Source organism: Muntiacus reevesi, chromosome 12 (assembly GCF_963930625.1).
Source record: "Muntiacus reevesi chromosome 12, mMunRee1.1, whole genome shotgun sequence".
Taxonomy (NCBI): domain Eukaryota; kingdom Metazoa; phylum Chordata; class Mammalia; order Artiodactyla; family Cervidae; genus Muntiacus; species Muntiacus reevesi.
The window spans coordinates 5,561,587-5,582,991 of NC_089260.1; the positions used below are offsets into that span (position 1 = coordinate 5,561,587).

General features: G+C 40.4%; 1 protein-coding gene across 2 annotated transcripts in view; it reads left to right on the forward strand.

The window, feature by feature from the left end:
• The window catches only part of CPNE3 (copine 3), a 46,721-nt gene that overhangs the window by 8,408 nt on the left and 16,908 nt on the right, over positions 1-21,405 (forward strand). For both annotated transcript variants that reach the window (XM_065902548.1, XM_065902547.1), the window contains exons 2-8: positions 4,221-4,360; positions 4,655-4,834; positions 6,356-6,430; positions 7,674-7,745; positions 12,070-12,153; positions 13,664-13,753; positions 18,657-18,755. In XM_065902548.1, the coding sequence (XP_065758620.1) occupies positions 4,229-4,360; positions 4,655-4,834; positions 6,356-6,430; positions 7,674-7,745; positions 12,070-12,153; positions 13,664-13,753; positions 18,657-18,755 (732 nt within the window). In that variant the 5' untranslated portion in view covers positions 4,221-4,228. The remainder of the gene's footprint in view (positions 1-4,220; positions 4,361-4,654; positions 4,835-6,355; positions 6,431-7,673; positions 7,746-12,069; positions 12,154-13,663; positions 13,754-18,656; positions 18,756-21,405) is intronic.

The following is a 21,405-nucleotide window of genomic DNA, read 5'->3' on the forward strand; positions in this document are numbered from 1 at the left end:
AGGGACAGAGGAGCCTCGTGGGCTGCCGTCTATGGGGTCGCGCAGAGTCGGACACGACTGCAGCGACTTGGCAGCAGCAGCAGCAGCAGGAGGGATATAGTAGCCTGGTAACATATCCATCTGTTGGTTTGACCTGGGGCTTCCAGGTGGGTGGCCGCTCTGGGACCTACTGCCGTCTGACCCTTTACCCGCTGTTTGGCGGGCATCCCGATGCTGTTGTGAGTCACGCAGCCTGAGAGCCTTGTGTAGGCATGCCCTGCGATGCTGCTGGGCCTCCTTCCCGCCGCCCCGGGGCGGCCCCGGTTCCCTTTCAGAGGAGGTCGTGCAGGACATAGTGTGGGTATCAATTAGTGAGTCATGATGCTGGAACCAGGAGAAACCTTTGAGGACATTTTAGTGTTGCCAGAGTCCTCCTTTTGCTGGGGAAGGAAACAGCAACCCTCTCCAGGATTCTTGCCTGGAGAATCCCATGGACAGAGGAGCCTGGCGGGCTGCAGTCCATGGGGTCGCAGAGTCAGACCCAACTGAGCTCCTTTCACTCGCTCCTCATTTTGTAGCCAAAGACTGAAGTGTGCTAAAGGCACTGGTGGGTGGACGCCGGCTCCTCCCTCCTGATGGCTTTAGGGCAGACAATGTTACTGTCACTGGTCCCCAGGCAACTACTGCAGTCGCTCAGATAAATAAACTCTACCAAGAGGATTTAGGAAAATTAGCAGTTACCTGCGTCAAAGCTGACTCCTTTGGCAAATTCATTTTGTGTAAATCCCAGAGGTTCTCCAAGCAGTTCTTTATAAGCAAGGATGAAAAAGGTGCTTTATGTCTTACTGTTTAATAATAAGCCACCAATGCTGAGACAGTCAACTGAAATACTTGAGTACTTAATAAAATAACAATCGCTACACTTTGTAGTGTGTCTAATGTATGCTGAGCATGCCACAAACCCACGACTGTCAGAAACAGCTCTTTGGGTAGGATGCGACAGTGGCAAACGGCCGGGAATTCCAGGCAGAACTGAGTGGACTTGGACATACCCTGGGCAGCCAGTAATGGTTATTATTATTATTTTTTCATCAGATTGATACAATCGTGATGTGAGTTGAGGGAAGATGGTGGTGGGAAGACTCTTAGGAGACTATTCCAGTAGGCAGAGGAGCGCTACAGAAGACCTGAAGTCGTGACTGCGGGTGAAGGGAGGTGCTGCGCTTCCACCCTGGAGAGATTTGGGGCTGTCGGAGGCAGACTCTGCCGGCGAGGGAAGATGGAAAGGAGGGAGCAGAAAGACTGGAGGGTTTTCAGCTAGAGCATGGGAAAAACCATATGCCTTAAATTTCACACCTTTGGTCCTACTTAAGGTATTAGGCCTTAATTTTCCATTCCTTGGACTCATCTGTGTTATATAGTGTTGATTCAGGAAAGTTCAGGTGACTCGGAGAATGACTGAGATGCTTTAAAGCATCTAAATCTATTTGGATTTAGAAACCAGAATACCCCCCAGTAAGCAATCTGTAGCATCAGAGAAGCTGTTGTCTAATCCTGGGGACCCTTCCTATCTTGTCTATCATCCTGCTCTTTTGGGGAGTGAGAGACACAGACCTGCTCTTTAGCTGTACCTGCCTTCCTCTGCCTGACCGCTTATCCCAGCCACTTCTCCTATTTTCCGTACTAAAGGATGCAAAACAGTTGCTTCATTTTCTTCCGTTGTGAAAGAATGTCTATTGCTCTTTAAAAAGCTGAACATTGTAATATAATTGAATAAAAATTATTCTGTGCTTGATAATTACTTAGAAAGGAAATTAAAATAACATTTTCATGAACGTTAAACTTTCAGAATGTTTCAGACCGGTGTGTTTATGTAATTTCTTCCATTTGCCACTCAGTCATGATGGGTTTCTAGATAAAAACGATGCTGCATTTGGAGTCATTTTCAGGCGGGGCGAGGGGCGCTGCTAATGGTGGAGATTCGCGTCCTGGCTACAGTGCGGTAGTGTAGCTGGGCTATTAATTCTAAATAATCAGGTGTGCCTGGCGCGTTCCTTTTGTATCTCTCGTGTGAGCATTGTTAAGGGAAAAATAACACTCTTCTGATGTGTGATGTCTCTTTCCTATGAGACAGACTTTACATGTAAGTGTTATCTTCACCGGGCTCCCCCGGTGGCTTAGCGGTAAAAGAATCCCCCCTGCAGCGCAGGAGATGCGGGCTTGATCCCTGGGTCAGGAAGATCCCCGGAGGAGGGCAAGGCAACCCACTCCAGCGTTCTTGCCTGGAGAATCCCAAGAGCCCATAGGGTCGCAGAGAGCTGGACACGACTGAGGCAGCTCAGCACCCCCAGTGCCGCTTCCTACTCCAGGCCGCCTTCCTGACTCGGGGATCCAGCCCACGTCTCTTGCGTCTCCTCCACTGGCAGGCGGATTCTTGGCCATCAGGGCCACCGGGGAAGCCCCTTCTAATAGTAATCCTTATTGTTTCAGACCTGATCACGCATTTTGTACAGCTCAGAAACCGTTCGACTGTAACAAGACGATGAGTAGATTTGTTCTACTGTATTCTCAGCATTTCAGCTCAAAGTGGAGAGCAAAGGGCACGAACCACTCCACATTCTAAGGATGCTGCCAGCAGCTCTAAGGGAGGGGTGCTTTTCTACCGCCAGGACCCGAGAGCTTCACTTTGCTTTAGACTGCCAGCTCGGCGGGCTTCCAGCTGGGGAGTGCAGTGCCCGCCTCCTCTCCTGGTACCTTTCATTCCCCCGGCTCCGGGAGGAAAGGGGTCGCCCTCAACCTCGCTGCGTCTCAGGGCCAGCGCCCACCGCTGCGCCCGCTCCCCAGGCCTCTCTGTGTCCTGCCGGGGAGCTGGGGCAAGCAGGGGTGAGCGAACGTGAGGCCAGCTCTAGCATTTATCAGCAAGTCTCCAGGCAAGGGAGGCCGTGCTCGTTTGCTGGATGCACTGCAGCTCGGGCTTCCCCAGTGGCTCAGCCGGAAAGAAACCACCGGTAAAGCAGGCTGCAGTGACCCAGCCTCCCCCGGTGGCTCAGACCGTAAAGGGACTCCCTGCAGTGTGGGAGACCTGGGTTCGAGCGCCGGGTGGGGAAGATCCCCTGGAGAAGGAAATGGCAGCCCACTCCTAGCATCCTTGCCCGGAGAATCCCACGGGCAGAGAAGCTTGGCAGGCTACAGTCCACAGGTCGCAGAGTCGGACACACGACTGAGCTGCAGACACACACCGTCATGAAGGAGACACTGGAGACTGGTTCGATCCCTGGGTCGGGAAGATCCCCTGGAGGAGGAGGGACAACCCTCCTTGCCTGAAGAACCCCACGGACAGGGGAGGCTGGCAGGCTGCAGTCCATAGTGCGTGAAAAGCTAGACGCGACTGAAGCAGCAGAGCGTGCTTGGTAGATGGTGGTTTGTCAACCTTGTCTGCACATGGAAATTATCCAAGGAGCGCCGCCCAACTGCACCCTAAACCAGTTAGATCACATCTCTTTGTGCGGGCCTCCAGCCTCAGGGGCTCTGAAAGCGCCCCGGGTGATTCCAGGAGCAGCCAGGCTTGAGGACCACTGCAGAGAGGGGTGGAGGGGTGTGTGAGGGTCTTTTATTTTCCAGGCCTGGGTCTTAGCCAAAATTCCTCGAAAACAGCAAGTATCTCACTCAGTATTTTGTCAAATAAACAAAGATAAAACTGAGGTTGAGGTTTAATCTGTCTTGTTGTGTAGCAGCAGGCTATGTTTTTAAGCGAAAGGTCACGATTTTACTTGGACTTTTTCTGAAGGGTAAAACATACAGGGAAATGATAAGAAGATTCATATATCTTATTTGCCATCTTGAAAGCTGCATTTTATTGTCACACAGTAAAATGAGTTTTATCCCAGCAAGATAATCTGGCAGAAGCAGTATGATTTCCATGGGAGACATCTGAGACATCTGAGTCCCCTGGAGACACAGACGACAGTCATTCCAGCAAGTTCACTCTGTCATCCTGTTCTGACTGTGTGTCTGAAGAATTTAGGTGTTTCATTAAGAATGCCTGTGCCTTTTTCTTTGTTCTTTTTTTGGCTGCTTCACATAGCTCTCGGGGTCTTAGTTCCTTGTCCAGGATCAAACCGGGGCCGGAAGTGAAAGCCCACAGTCGTAGCCGCTGAACCTTGAGGGAATTCCCAAGAAATGCGTGTGCTTGTTAAAGGCACCATTTCCCTGGCTTACTCATTTCTTTGTTTTTCTCACAGCTCAAGAGATGGCTGCCCAGTGCGTCACAAAGGTGGAGCTGAATATTTCCTGCGACAATCTTTTGGATAAAGACATAGGGTCAAAGTCAGACCCTTTATGTGTGTTATTTTTGAATACCAGCGGTCAACAGTGGTATGAGGTAATATTAAAAACTTGCAGCTGAAAAGCCACCTGAGTTGCTTTTTTGACAATATGAAGATTTTATTTAAAAAGTTAAAAATAAAAGCATCTCATCTGTTAGTGCAGTTTTTCGGGCAAATTAGCCCTTGATTGCGAAATATTTCAATTAGTCCTTGATTGCAAAATATTTCATATACGTATAGACACTTCCTTTAGCTGTCATGCCAATATTTAGTCACATGTAGGATGTAAAGATAATAAACAAATGCACCTTTGATCTGAAGAGACTCTTGTTTTGCTGGGGTGAATACAGGTTGAGCGCACAGAAAGGATTAAGAATTGCTTGAATCCCAAATTCTCCAAGACATTTATTATTGATTACTACTTTGAAGTGGTTCAGAAATTAAAATTTGGTATTTATGACATCGACAACAAAACCATCGAGCTGAGCGATGATGACTTCTTAGGAGAATGTGAATGTACCCTTGGACAAGTGAGTATGAATAGTACAGATGTTTTCTAAAGTTGAACCAAAGCATTAGGTGTTTTTGATAAATTCTCTTTAATTTAATTGTTGGGCTTTCCAGGCGGCGCTAGTGGTAAAGAATGCCTGCCAGTTCAGAGACTAGGGTTTGATCCCAGGCTTGGGAAGATCCCCTGGAGTAGGAAGTGGCAAGCCACTCCGGTATTGTTGCCTGGAAAATCCCATGGACAGAGGAGCTTGGAGGGATACAGTCCATGGGGCCGCAAAGAGTCAGACACGACTGAGCAACTGAGCTGATGTTTGCCTTGAACATCATGGAATTTATATTAGTTTTTATGAGGGTAGGGACCGAGGTTTTTCACAAAGCGTATTAGTTCTTATGAGTTAAAGATGTTCCATTTGCCGTTTCAATAAATAGTACCATTGCTCTAGCTGCTTGTCTGTTTATAGATTTCAGTACAGTGTTGTCCTCACGATTAGGTCATACGTGCCGTCAAGGTGACGGCAACTTCTCTGACGTTCCGACTTGTGTGACCGATGCCTCTTGACCCCTTGATAGCCCAGCACAGCCCCTGTTCCTGGCTTGCTCCTCATTTTGCCTTGGGTGTGAACCCAGCTCCCCCTCGCAAGCCTTCTCTGACACCCTAGAGTTGTTTGGGTCACCCCACTGTGCTCATGTCGTGTCTGCTCCACTCCTTCTAGCTTAATGTTCACCATATTTTATTGTAGTTGCTCAATTTTCTGTCTTTCTATGATATCACAGGTTGGGTCAGAGCAGGGGTGTGTCTGTGGGGTCCCCAGTGGCTCCCAACTCGGTTTGACTTCTAAGGAGCGATAGTGACCATGCTTATGGGACTTTCAGGGGGAGGGGTTATTTTTTTCCAGTGGCTGACATCTAAGATTTGTCTTTTATGAGTTTATCTTTTAGTGCTGAATTTTTTTGGAGATCATGGTATTTCCTGTATCTCAAGGACAACGTGGAGCTGATCAGATTTCTAAAACTTTGATAGTTGTATCAAAAAGAAAATTAAAGGAAGTATTTGTCTTCTGGGAAAAAATCACAGTATATCTAAAATTATAGCAAATTGGAGAAACATACCAGTGTGAGACTATCTGTGCTTGCTCTATTATTTTAATCAAAATGATGTCTTATAAGGATTATACATTGAAGTTATGTGTCGGTTGAAAAATTGACAGGTGACCCGTTACCTATAGGAGTTTCATTTCAGCTTAGTGATTTGTATATGAGATGAGAATCTGGCCCTTTTTTTTCTTTACAAAGAAGAATTTGAAGTGATTGATGAAGAAACTAGTGGTTTGGGGAGATTTTATCCACCAGGATTGGCTCCTTGGAAGTCTTCCATTGGGTACAGATGCATTTTGTAATCTCTAAATCTTTAAGGAGTGGACTTACTCCATTTCTGATAACTTTGTGTACTTTTTTCTCAACAGTCTTTGGAAAACTGTTTAGTTGAAACATTCACATGTTGAAGTGAAATAGCTCTTTGTACCACTTTCCAATTTTAACAGATTGTTTCCAGTAAGAAGCTAACGCGACCACTGGCGCTTAAAAATGGCAGACCTGCAGGGAAAGGGAGCATTACGGTAAAATAAGATCCCTTGAAATACTTGTCTTTTGCCTCCTGAGATTTAGCACAAGAGGACAAGCTGAGACTGTGTATATCAGACAGACATTCTATAGCAGGCTTTATCGTTTGATCCTGCATGTTGCCCTCCGCTCACCCTTGACTTGCCTTAGAGTGACCACAGATGCAAACTGTGTTGTTGCTAAAAGAAGGTCACGTGCATTTTGGTAATGCTTGCCTCTTCCTAATGGAAGCATCAATTCCCAGATTAGGAAGAAATTACTTAATAATGTGAATGGATCAATTTGGCTCTCAGCAAATCAAAGATAGTCCCATCGACATGACAGAAACTTTCCATAATGGTTTTGGTTCCCGAATGATCTTGTATTACGACAAGGCCATTGAACCGCTCAGCTCTTAACCATGTTTTTTGTGTGTGTGTGTGCATGTTCACTTTGCTTTCCATCCTCTTACCTAAATTTTTCCTTGCTGAATGCTGGACCTGAGCAAGTGAATATATGCATTATCTTATTTTAGATTTCACATTATATAGTGTCATGCTTTTAAATGTCCTATGTTCTGGAGTTGCTGCCCAGGTAGTCAGTGCCTGAGGAGACAGCTATCTTACTTCAGCTCTGCCTGGGAATGGGAGGCTGACTCCCTGGGAGAGTTGTGTTTGAGGATTATTACAACTATCAAGCGCATTTCTCTGAGTAGTTGTTTGCTCTAGTTTAGGTGCCTGAAGCATAAGCATGTCCAGTCTATTGGGGGTGTTGATGTCTATGTGGGGGACAGAGATCATTACCAGTAGTTAGCTTTATGGCTTTTGGGACCATCAGAGCCTGGAATTTGCTTTTGAGCAGAGTAAGTCTTTCAGTTACCTTGGCTGAAAGATACTGAGCTGTTATTTGAACGTGTAGTGTTCTCTAGGTGTAACTTACTCATGCTTCTCCGTCTCTGGAGCGCTCTCGCTAGCTTCTTGTGCAGGGCTTTGATTTTTTCCATCGGAAGAAGGAAGATCCAGTTTGGGCAACAACATTAAAAAGAAAGTTGCATAATGTAAATTAGGCGTATTTTGGAAATATATTTCATAAAGGAAATAATGACAAATCTTTCTTAATGGTACCATTTTGTTACTTATTTTAGACTATACTATGTTAGTGTAGACTTTGTATACTATTAGATAACAGGATAAATTGGTACTTCATGACTGTATCAAATTCCCCAAATGTTTTCTTTTACTTTACCTTGTCTACTTATAGATTTCAGCTGAAGAAATAAAGGATAACAGAATTGTCTTGTTTGAAATGGAAGCAAGAAAACTGGATAATAAGGTAGGTGGGTGATGCAGATTTCAATAAGGATATCATCTTTTTTTTCCCTCACATTGATTACTTTTTGAGAAAATAATAATGCAATTAATATTATGAACTCTATTGTGTAAAGCATCACTTAGAGTGTTATTTCCAAATTCTATTTTGTATGTGGATGTGTGTTTAAGCAGAAGATATTTCTCTTTACCTCTTTCCTTTGGATGTAACTAAAGAGTTTGTATAGCTTAAAAGAAGAGTTAATACAAACATTAACGTTATTGTAAGAGGTATTTTAGAGTGTATTTGAATTACTTAAGGAAAAAAGTGAAAATTCCATGCTTTATTGATTAGATTTTCCTCTTTGGGGCTTCTCAGGTGGCACTAGTGGGAAAGAACCTGCCTGCCAATGCAGGAGACATAAGAGTCGTGGGTTCAATCCCTGGGTCTGGAAGATCCCCTGGAGGAGGGCTTGGCAACCCACTCCAGTATTCTTGTCTGGAGAATCCTGTGGACAGAGGAGCCTGGCAGGCTTCAGTCCATAGAATCTCAAAGTGTTGGACACGACTGAAGCACAGATATTGAATAATCAAAATTCAGCAAAGCCTTTTCTTTTTTGGAGAAGGGAAAGGCCACCCACTCCAGTATTCTGGCCTGGAGAATTCCATGGGCTGTAGAGTCCACAGGGTTGCAAAGAGTCATACACGACTGAGCAACTGTCACTTTCACTCTCCTCTTTGCATTCAAAATTTAGGTTGAGTACTAATAAGAACACTTAGGTATAGTGTATACCCTGGATTGGAATAATTCTTTGAGTGACTTTTGTGTGTAATTCTATAATGCAATCAATATTCTTAATCATTTTCATCTACCTTACAATTCAGTTTGCAAATATCTTAGACTAGTAGACAGTTATCTTTTTAAAAATATTTTGGAAAAATTTAAACATACACAAAAATAGAATAGTATTTCTAAAAAATTCCGCATTCCTACCACCTATCTTTAAAAATGTTAAAACTCATGACCAATTTTATCTCATCCCTACCCCTGTCTACTTTCTCTCCTCCCAGACATCTTATCATTTCATCCATCAGTGTAAATGTATCTCTAGGGACTTTTTATTTTATTTTTTTTCTAGGGACTTTTTAAATAATATAATTGGTTAATGCGTCTCTTACATTTTTTTAATCTTCAAGTTCTCCCCTTCCCTTTTCTTCTTCCCTTCCTCTCTGTACTGCTCTCTTGTTCCTCCCTCTCTCTTTCCCTCCGTCCTGCCCATCCATCCATGAATTTATTCAGTAAACTGACTCCTTTGTCATGTAGAAGTTTTGACACACAGTATACACTAATTAAATCCCTGTGATGTCATGTAATATGTTCCTCTCTCCATATTTTATTTCCTGATTTCTATCAGTTGAAATTGAATCTAGAGGTATGATCTAGTGGCATTTTTAATCGGTATGAGTTTCATAGGTGGTGGCATTAATTCTGTCAGGAGGCTCACATTGTCTAGTTCTGGTTTTTGGGGTATTAGTGACCCTTGATGATGACTACCTAGATATATTATTTTATTGAGCCTTAAAATAGTGTTAATCTCATGCTGTTATTGCTGCTGCTTTTATTAGCAGGAATACTTCTCTCGAGAGAAGTGTCTTTCTTCACATTAGATCTTTATTTATTCCAAGATAGTTTATCCCAAGATAGTCCAGAAAAGGCAAGTGTTTGATTTTTTTTCATATTTACTATCTTTTAGAATAATAAACTTCTATAAATGTGACTTTTACAGAAGAACTTAAATTTTTTTTTTTCTTTAGTATTTCTAGGAACTCTATTAATTCTTATTGATACTTAAAGTACCCCAGGTTTGACCTATGGGAGGGAACCTATTTAGGTTTGTCCCTGAGACCACTTGGCGAGGTCTCAGAGGTCTTTGGCTGGCTTCTTGCTCTGTGGCATGAGGGATGTTCCAGGCTTATTTCATCTAATTTCTGCCCCAGATTGGCAGGTTAGAGGGGGCCTTGCTACGGTCAGTCCAGGATGTGGTACTAGGGTGCTTAATGTTTATTGGTTGTTGTTGCTCACTCTTTCTAGGACTCTTCAGTAGATAGCTGTAGGAAAGTCTTTTCTTTTTTAAGGAAAACTAAATCGTAAACTTGTATAACAAATTCCAATTCAAATGTAGAATTACAAGGCTATTTCTTTAATTTTGTAGTTACGCCTTTTTTCACTTATGTCAAAATGTTGATTCCTAAGGAAACTAACATAATTGCTTATGTTTTGCCCTATGTAATATCTAACAGTTTAAGAATACAAATATACATGTTATAATAAAAATATTTTTCCTGAAAATAGTTTGACCTTTCTTTGGAGTTCCTTTTGCCTTTAGGGTCATATATTCCACTTGAATTAGACAGATTTAATTCCTGTGTTTTAAAGGAATAATTCTTCTCTGATGGTTACACTGTAACATTAGCACATAATCAGACTTTGCTTTTGATATTTAGAGATTGCTTTAAAATTTTTTTGGTTTAATTTTGCTTTATAGTCATGTATAAGATGGTTCCAAAGCCAACAGAAAATAAGGTATATTCAAGAAATTTAGCTTCTTTCCCTGTCCATGCTGCATTTTTTTCTCTTGCTATATTTTATACTTTTGTAAAATTTATATTTAATGGCTTAATCCTTCATTTTCCAAAAAAAGAAGGTTTTTTTTGTGTGTATGTATTATGTATTTTGTGCGTATGTACACGTATGTCTCTTGTGTGTATCTCTGTGTGTATATAAACATACAAACAGATAGATATGCATGCATAGGTCGTATAGACAGATATGAGTGTGCATGCATGTGTATGTATATATTTATATTTCCATACCCCAGCCCAGCCCCAGTCTTTGATTAAATGTAGTGTAATATATTAATATTACACATGCATTTCTCTGCCTTGCTTTTTTGACTTAACTTATCCCAGAGATCAAAGTCAGGGGCCTTTACTTCTTATTTTAGTTCTCCTGTTGACAGCTTAATCAACAGTCAAACAAGGTGTGTTTTTTGACCTTCAATATGGTAATAATGATATTCTGCCTTTCTCAAAAGATTATTTCTACGATAAAAGAGACAGGGATGTTCATATGCTTTTGAGAAAGTTAACTTCTCTGTGTATTCTGTATTGTTATTAGTTTTATAAAATGGAGCACAGAGAGGCTTATTACATTGCTTAAATTCTTCTTAGAGAGAAGGTTAAATTTTAAAAGTTCTGTGTAGTCTTTGTGTTTTTATTTTTGATTATGAAGGATGTGTTCCTTTCTTAACATTAAACTATGCTAAGGAGGGAAATAAAATTATCTTAGTTCTTAATTTAATATTGAAGTAAATTGAAAAAAATCTTCAGTTTAGGAATATATCTGCTTACATTCCTGTGGGCTTAATAGATGTCCTTTCACTTTCACAAATAATAAGTAATGTATGTTAAGGAGGATAGAAATTTCAAAATGAAGATAAAACAGAAATGAGAACGTAAAGTCATGCACGATCTTACTATCTGAGTTTTACCCTTGTACATCTTTCCAGAATTCTGTCTCCCTGTGGAAGAGTGTCTGTGTGTGCACGTGTGTAAGGTGGCCACGAGGGGACGTTTGGACACTCACTGTCCGTGGGCGTTGTACGGGAGGGCTGGCCGTGGTGAATTGCGGGGGAGATGGGGGGTGCGCCTCGTGACCCCCAAGCACTTCTGTCGTGCACTTCACGTATCTGCTTGTCTGCTCCCTTGTGTTTGTGTAAAGAAACGTGTGGGGCTGCTGAACGGGTGTTGGACATCGAAGGGTAGGATATGAAATCAACCTCAGATCCATCAATTCATTAGATGTGTGATTTTGGCAAAGTCATTTAACTCCTCTGGATCCACTGTGTCCTGTCTCTCGCGGAGCTAGTCCGGCTGACGCATGGGATGGTTTATATAAAACTGCTTGGTGCTGTGTGAGTGAGTGAATGCTGTTAGTAATGAAAAGAAGCTAAAAGCGTGCTGTGTTGATAGTGGGTTCTGCTGACCATGGTATTTTAAAGCCATCATGCTTTTTGAGATGTAAGGGTGTAAGGATAGTGATCCTTTATCAGGAATGCCTTAGAAGTCCTCCTTGTAGACTTCAGCAAGTTTATGTTTGTGAGGAATGTATTGGGATTTGTATTTACTGCTGTATTGACTATATATATATATATATATATATATATATATATATGTTTCTCTGTCCTATAGAATTAAACTTCAGGTTCTACAGACATGTAACATGTATAAAGTGTGGTTTCACATGTTTTAGGAGGAGAATAATTGCTTTGCTTTTTGTTTTAACGTAGGATCTATTTGGAAAGTCAGATCCTTACCTAGAATTCCACAAGCAGACATCTGATGGAAACTGGCTAATGGTTCATCGAACGGAGGTGAATATCTGAACCTGAAAAGTAGTGTTGAAGTTTCCTCTGGAGTTGTGGTACTCTGAATTTTAAAAATTTATGTATTTTTAAAAAATATTCATCTGAACTCAGACGTATATAACTGCCAGAGACACCAGGTCAGCGTGCTCGTTTCTGCAAGGGCTGCTATGCTTAGTGGCTTTTTTTACTTACTTACTTTCGGCTCAGCCGGGTCCTTGCTGCTGCCCACGGGCTCGCTCCGGTGGCAGCGAGTGGGCTCTGCTCTCGTGTGGCGCCCGGGCTTCTCATGTTGCTGGCTGCTCTCGTGGACCGCGGGTCCAGGCGTGCGGTTCAGTGGTCGCGGCGCTCACGGGCGCAGTTGCCCCAAGGCCTGTGGGATGCTCCGGGACCTGAACCTGCCTTCTGCATTGGAAGGTGGATTGTTCACCTCTGGGCCCCCCAGGGAAGGCCCTCTGCCTTATTTTTAAAATCCTGGAAAGAACCCTGAAATGCACACCAGTGTATCCTTCACCTAGATTTATCAAACGGCCACACCTGCACACGTGTGTGTGCTCTCTCTTGTTCACACCCACGTCCATGCCCTTTGGCAAAACCGTCCTACTGTAGGGAGCAGACATCGTGCCTCTTCACCTCTAAATGCTGCAGGTATTTCCCAAGAACAAAGGCGTTCCTCTACACCTCCATAACTGAGAGGGTTAGCAGTGATTTAGTAACATCAGTTACTGTACCACTCATCTTCAGATCTCCCCAGTTTCCCCAATCACGTTTTTTATGTGGTTTGTTTTGTCTAATACAGGGTCCATTCCAGGTTCCCATTTTGCATTTGGCTATTATGTTCCCAGGTGACTCAGTGGTAAAGAACCCTCCTGCCAACGCAGGAGATGTGGGTTTGATCCCTGGGTGGGGAAGATCCCCTGGAGAAGGAAATGGCAATACATCTAACTGTATTCTTGCCTGGGAAATCCCATGGACAGAGGAGCCTGGTGGGCTACAGTCCATGGGGTCGCAGAAGAGTTGGACAGACCTTGGTGACTAAACACCAGCAAATTAGTCTTTAAGCACTGTCTTATTTTATGTGAAATTATGTTCTCAGTTCACCAGTACTTACCTATCCTGTCTGGAATGAGCTGTTTCTCTTAGGAGGCCCGATTTTTCCTTTAAGAGGGTAGGATTTGCCCAGCAGGGTATGAGTGCTGATTGCCACTGGGCTGCTGTTGCCTTTAGACCTTTTCAGTGGACAGAAATGGGAAATGCGTTTGTAAGTGCGTCTTGTAATGGCTGGGTATATTTCCCAGGTTTTTTTCTTTCTCAGAATGTATCTTGACTAGACAGTCCCTCACATTTTTCATGTAACAGGTGTATAATATGGTCCTAGCTAGATTTTCACTGACGAAGTTGGACGGGTGAAGAGGTGAAGGGTGAATGGTGCACTTGGTGGGAACCTGGGAAATGCAAGAGCAAAACATTAATGATGAATGGAATGTTTTTCTAACTGGCCTTTATTTGTTTTTAATAGGTTGTTAAAAACAACTTGAATCCTGTTTGGAGGCCTTTTAAGATCTCTCTTAACTCTCTGTGCTATGGAGATATGGATAAAACTATTAAGGTAATTTGAAAATTATATACATATTATGTACACGCATACAAACTCCCCGATTTTATAAATTAATTTATTGGATAGTACTTAAAGAAAGTAAGTGATGTAAGTTTGAATTTTATTTATATTTAGGAATGCTAAAATAGAAATGTTTCTGATAAGCAGTCAGTCACTCTAAAGGAGCAGAGACAATTTGAATGATCTGTTGATCTGTCTAATGCTTAATCAAACATTGTGGTTTTTATTTTATTCTTCATTTTTTAAAATAAAATATTTAAGTCTTCCCTACTTTTTAATAAGATTCTTCCGTTCTGTGACTAGAAACAGTTAACTGCACTCTTTGCCTTTGGTGTGTCCCTTGCAATAAAAATAGGTATTACTTTAACTGAGAACCCGGAGCTTCCTCCTGCCCTCAGCGCAGAGTACAATAGTGGTGACATTTCTGGTCACTGATTTTCAGTTCAGCTCAGTCGCTCAGTCGTGTCTGACTCTTTGTGACCCCATGGACTGCAGCATGCCAGGCCTCCCTGTCCATCACCGACTCCCGGAGCTCAGAGGAAGATATAATTCATTAAAACATATGGATGGCTTTAGTTTTAGAGTCTTTAAAGGAAAGCAAAGTAGGAGCAGGGAGCTGCAGCAGATAGCTAAGAATTTTTTTTAATGTTTTCACTTATAGCCATTTATCAAACTAGATATATTATTTTAAAGATACTTTTATATTAGTCACCTCTTTACATATGATTCCTGATAGGCACCTTTTCATATATTCAGAGGTCAGCAACCTGAGGTGAGTTTTTTGTTTTTTGTTTTTTTTCTTTTGATAATTAGTATGGTGAAAACAGGAAAGGTGATGAAGGGACTTGGAGTCAAACTGCAGTCCAAGACTTGACTTAGACCTTGAACCAGCTAAGGGATTTTGAGCAGGTTAACTTCCTTACTTATATAATGGAGAAAATAATGTCTACATAACAAAATAAAATCGGGATTAAGTTAATGTACGTGAGAAGTTTCAGAAACTGTTAGACACAGTAGCGATGCTATTATTATTGAAAACCATTTCATTTCTTAGATTCATAAATTTTTTCCCCATTTCTCAGAGAACTTTAAAAACTAATATGACTTGTGTGATATTTCAAACAGCAGTGAAAATTTTGGTGCAAAGTAAATAGAAAAGTAGCTTTGCACATTACTTTCGTCAACTAGAAAAGACGCACAATGTGAGAGTTTGGGGTTAAGTTTTATCTGGGACAGTATGAGGACCGCAGAGACAGCGCCTCGGAGCGCTCTGAGCAACTGTTCCAAAGAGGCAGGGGAAAGGTCAGTGTTGATGTGGTTTTGGTAAATGGGGGAATGCATGCAACCAGGCACAGGTTCTTCCCAAAGGTTTCTGCGAGTCTTGTGAAGCTTCTGCTGGTCATGAGAAACGGTCGTCACCGTGAAGGGTGTTAGTGCTTTTCTAGATAGGTGGAGATGCAAGAACTGGCTTCATACAGTCAGCTCCTGTGAATATTTAACCGTCTGAAGACCTGTCCTGCCAGTTCTCCCCTGAACACAGAGCGCCTCACTTCTGCCCTCCGCCCTGAACCCCTTCAGGGGCTGTTAGAGGGCTGCAGCTGCAGCCTCACTCCTTAATCCCTGTGGAGGCGGATGGCAGCCCCACGGGGAGGGCCAGTCTGTAGTTGACACTTTTTACTGTCATGTTAAATCTAGACCTTTTGCTTTTCACGTTGAAAGTAATAAGTTAAGGCTTCATTAGATCTAAGAAGTAAGAAAGGCTAGGAAAAAAATGCCTCAACTCTGTTTGATTGTTTGTAATAATATATTAACAATGAAACAATGTTTCTTAAACTTCTTTTTTTTGTGCACAGTGTCATGCTCACAGGGCTATTTTATTATAGTAAGTAAACTGATTTTTTGAGCCTTCTCTGATGAATGTGTTCATTCTTAAAAGATTCTCCACTTGTTTTCACTGTATACCAATTGGTTTGCCACACCATCTCTGTCTTTCTTTAGTTCTGTATTTCTTCCCAGTCATCAGAAAGTCATGCATCACTGATTCTCTTGCTGTTTGGAAATTGCTTAGAGGTGTAGTAAAGAGTTATAGAGCAGAGAATAGAGTCAGAATTATTGGTAATTTCTTTGCTGCAGTGTGAACATCCCAGTGTTATCATTCTAGCATGGATTATTATTTTCATAAGATTGTGTGAATAAGATAACTTCATGCATGTCTAAACTGAGAATGCATTAGTGAATGTAGTATTGTGTGATGTGTGCATTCTTTTGCATATATACATATGCATATATGTATATATGTGTACATTTCAGGTTCACAGACTACTGAAGCTGTTGTTTAAAACAGCTAACAGTACTGGTTTTTGAATTCTTGAGAAGAGAAATTAAATGACATAAATTGTTACATCATTTTCCTCAAACTGTATCTGAACACATGTAAGCATAATAAATGTCACATTTTCCTTTAACATCTAACATTTGTCTTTAATGGGGCAACAGTGAACTTTTCTTATATGTTTATTACAGTGAGTTATCAAGAATTACATTTTAAAAATGTTTTTGCATTCCAGAAGTTTTGGACAGTCTAAACATGAACAGTTTTAGCTCTTCCATAAATTTTGTTTAAATAAAATCTTGGTCTTATCAAAGCCTGATCTTGTCATCTTAGGTATAAATTAGAGTTTTCTGAATGTAGTTCTAAGATGTAAAATTCTGTTTTCTGTAATTAAAAAAAAAAACTCTTAAAATGAAATTATTAAAATATTAAGATTATTTTAATTTTAATTTTAGTCCCTCTAGAAAAATTATTAATGTTATTAATTTTCTGTCAGATAAAGGACTTTTGGTTTAAAAATTGAGTATGAAAAAAATAAAATAAAAATTGAGTATCAGATATGTAGATCAAGAGTTAGTGACTGAAGTGCTGGAAATAAATAAAAACACTTACTGTTACTCAGAATTGCAATTCTAGACCTGGTTTGTTTTTATTTATTGATCGTTTGGTTTTTAGTCTTGAAAAATAATGAAAATACATGGAGTGAAAGACTTTCTGTTTTGATAAGCACTCAATTCATTTTTCATAGAACTGAGAAAAGAGAATCACTTTGCTTGGTGAATATATATAAATCCTGAGTGTTTTAGCTTGATTACTATAACTTTGTAAAGGATTATGGGATAGGGTAAATGCAAATTGTTTTTCAGTTACAGGCTTTTATCTGAAATCATAGGCTCTAGAAGTATTCAGAAGTTTTCCTGGCACAGACTTACTTTGTTGGTTACCACACAAGATATGTCATCTTCTAAGACTATTAAATTCTTCTGTCTGCTTGACATCCTCAGTAGATAATGTGTGCAGTGCACATAATGAATGTTTGCAGGAAGAAATGTTTGTAGTTATAAAGCAGTATAAAAACTTAAGTTATTTATCATCACTGTGAACACATCTGCTTGCTAAGAGTTCACACCATGTTAATTTTCTCACTGCAATGAATATTCAGATATTCTTGTGAATATTTACTCTTTGACTGCATCTGCCAGCATGGTACAAAACTACATGGAAATCAGATACTCTCAGCTCTCTTCCATATGTTTTAAGAAACAGTGAACATTTAATGAAAGCCATAGCTCAGACTAGAATTGACCTTGTCTTACATGGAAATAGCATTGTTATGACCCAGTGTAGATACTTCCTCAGTGGATTAAATGCTGTTTTCCTGGAATTTTCCTTTTCATCGTGGGAGTTGTGATCCTCAGAATGATGCAAATCCAACTTCATCGAATCTAACTCCTAAAAGAAGCCGAGCCTCACCAGATTGCAGCCAATGAAATACATTTTCCATAGTTATAAATCATCTAGAATTTAATTATATGATTTTTAGCTGCCTAGGATACTGACTTGCTTTCTTCCTTCGGATAGATAGTGGCTTTTAGCCATTGTAAAATAGCAAGGTAAAAAGTGGATGAGAAAGAAGGTCTAAATCCATTTCAACTTTATTAGAACTTGTAAACGGCATATACAGGAACTGAAACTGCACAACATGGAATTTCAACAGTATTTGTGTTTTTCATGTGCCTACAAAACACATGTAGATGTGTTTTCATCTGTCTTGGAATCCCATTCCAAGAATAGCCAGGGCTTGAGAGGGTTTCAGTATTATCCCTCTAGGCACTTAGTTCCTACTTCTCCAAGTAGGACTGTGTATTAAACAGTTTCACTTATTTTAATTAAAAGTGCACTTCTTGGTAAGTTCCATTTATTGCAACCAATTCTTTTAAACAAAATCATATTTATTTTTTTTTTTTTTTTTTTTTTTTTTTTTTTTTTTTTTTTTTTTTTTTTTTTTTTTTTTTTTTTTTTTTTTTTTTTTTTTTTTTTTATTTTTTTTTTTTTTTATTTTTTTTTTTTTTAATATTATTTTATTAGTTGGAGGCCAATCACTTTACAACATTTCAGTGGGTTTTGTCATACATTGACATGAATCAGCCATATAGTTACATGTATTCCCCATCCCGATCCCCCCTCCCACCTCCCTCCCCACCCGACTCCTCAGGGTCCTCCCAGTGCACCAGGCCCGAGCACCTGACTCATGTATCCCACCTGGGCTGGTGGTCCGTTTCACCATAGATAATATACATGCTGTTCTTTCAAAACATCCCACCCTCACGTTCTCCCCCAGAGTTCAAAAGTCTGTTCTGTATTTCTGTGTCTCTTTTTCTGTTTTGCATATAGGGTTATCGCCACCATCTATCTAAATTCCGTATATATGTGTTAGTATACTGTAATGTTCTTTATCTTTCTGACTTACTTCACTCTGTATAATGGGCTCCAGTTTCATCCATCTCATTAGAACTGAAAATCATATTTATTTTTATATATTTCTATTATGCTTCCTTATAGGTAGAGTGTTATGATTATGACAACGATGGGTCACATGATCTCATTGGAACATTTCAAACCACAATGACAAAACTGAAAGAAGCCTCCAGGAACTCACCTGTAAGTTGCCCCTTTGTTATTTGTGTATACCTTATATTTGGCCCTGTATTTATTACTTCATTTTTTTCTCTTGAAATAGCAAATAGCTTTCCTTGCTTTTACTCTATAATATGTAATATTCTGAAATCTGTGGATTTTGTTTAAGTAGTCAGCTGATGCAAAATTCTTACTTGGGGTGAGTTTATGTTTAGAGGTTTGGTTTCCTTTCGCTACGGACAAATATATGTGGTTTGATTGAAAAGTCTTCGTTTCAAAGATCTTGTCATTTCATTGGCCACAATAATTAATATCTACGTGAGGCAAATACTTAGGCTTGAATTTTGGACATTTATTCTCCTTTTGGATACTTTAGAAATTAGCTTTTACCTTCTGTCCCTCTCTGACTTGTCCTTGCCCAAAGGAAGGATACAAGCATAGGTATACTACCTCAAATTATGTGGTATTAAGCTGCCATCTAATGGACTAATTTTGTTAGGATGATTTGCTTGCCTTAACTGCTTTCAGTTTGTTAGTTAGCATCCCCACCTATTTCTAACATTGCTTCCGAAACTTGCCTGTCTCTATGCCAAAGTACCTAAAAACTATTCCAGAGTGTTTTTGATAAATAAAACTTATAAACTGCCTCCCTCTTACTTACCTTTCTAGTTTGAATGAAATAAGTTAATTCTCTTTTTAGCTTACTTAGAATAATCTGAAATGTTTATTACCTACTTGTGACCTGAATAATGCTCGTGAATATAGCATTTGCTTTTGAAAATCCAAACATGAAGTTTAAAAGGAAGGACATTATGGTCATGACCCAAAAGAAGATACTGATGATAGTTTTAGATCAAAACTTAAATACTAAGTGAATAAGTAGAACTTAATAGCTTTTTGATTTAAATAATTGGGAGAAATGAGTTTTGAACTAACATAGTGGGACTAGAATTTTCAGTAGGTCGTATAGAGATCTCTAGTCCTGTCTCTGCAGGCTTCCCAGGTGGCTCAGTGGTAAAGAGTTCGCCTCCAATGCAGGAGATGTGGATTTGATTCCTAGGTCGGAAGATCCCCTGGAGTAAGAAATGGCAACCCACTCCAGTATTCTTGTCTGGAGAAGTCCATGGACACAGGAGCCTGGAGGGCTACAGTCCACGGGGTCGCCACGAGTCAGACACGACTGAGTGACTGAACAAACACGCATACACACAGTCCTGTCCTTACGCGCTGGTCACAAAGCCCAGGAACTTGTGTAGCAGGAGGACTTGTGTGAAGTAAGAAGGGCTTTTCCAATCACACCTAATGGTTTAAATGCAAAGATTGAATTAACACTATAAATTTAAACAACAGTAAAATTCAGCTGTAAATATTCTGCTTAAAGATATATATATATATATAATATATATATACACACACATATATATATATTTAAGGGCAGAAATAATGGAAAATTGTGACCATCTGAGCATTTAACATGAAGCAAGCTTCCTGAAAGAACTAAATATGAGGAGTGATGTGTATCATCGTTTCGCTGGTTTCAGTTTGTTGTTATTTTGCAGAACCAGTAAATGACCTGCTTTTGGGAGAGAATGAACCAGAAACTAACCGCGTGATACTTTACAGAGCACGGAGGTGGCGGTGGCTTAGCCGCTCAGTCGTGTCCGACTCTTGCGACCCCGTGAACTGTAGCCCGCCAGGCTCCTCCGTCCAGGGCACCCTCCAGGCAGGAATACTGGAGCGGGTTGCTATTCCCTTCTCCAGGGGATCTTCCCGACCCAGGAATCGAACCCGGATCTCCTGCACTGTGGGCAGGTGATTTACCAGCTGAGCTGTGAGGGAAGCCCCTTCAGTTCCTAAAAGGGGACATTAATCCTATCTTGCAAGGTTGTTGGAAGAATTGCATGAGATAATTGATGTAAAAATAAAGCATGAGGGGTCTAGGAACTCACTCCTTGGTGCAGCTGACGAGAAGATGCCATCTCAGCTTGTGAAACTCTCCTAAATCCAGCTAACTCGATCCTTTCCTCCCCCATGATAGAATGAGGCTTTTAATACTGTTGTAGTGACAACGTTTATCCACTCTATCTTCGGAGTCAGGACTGTATCTTATCAACTCTGTGTTCAGTGCCTAGAGCAGTGCTTGTTGCTTGGGTGGATACTGTAAAAATGTGGATAAATGAGATGAAGTAATGTAGACTTTTACAAGTAAGAATTCTGTTTAGGAAATTTCTGCATCTCTAATATTCAATAATTAATATGCATGATAATGACAAACTCTGGCAGTATCCTGAACCATCAAAAAGTTTTTTTAACATTATTTTGTTTTGTATCATTGTTTCAAAGGTATTTTTAAATGTTTGATTCTTAGAAAATTAGTAATGCCTCTGGCTAAAGTATGTAAGTTGCTTTCTATTGACTAGAAGAGGTGACTTACCCAGTATTCACTGAGTGTCTCTTATTACTAGGCAAGACAGTGAGAATTTCAGGGTATAACTTGGAGGTGACTGTACCCTAGCTCTGAAAAAAATTAATGAAATGAAACAGTTGAGATTAATACCAAGTATGTAAGTTTTATATAGTTGTGGAAGCTTAATGAGAGAGATGGCAATCAGAGAAGACTAGAACAGGAGTTGATGCTGTGGAGAAGGATGACTTGAGCCAAGCCTTCCAGAGG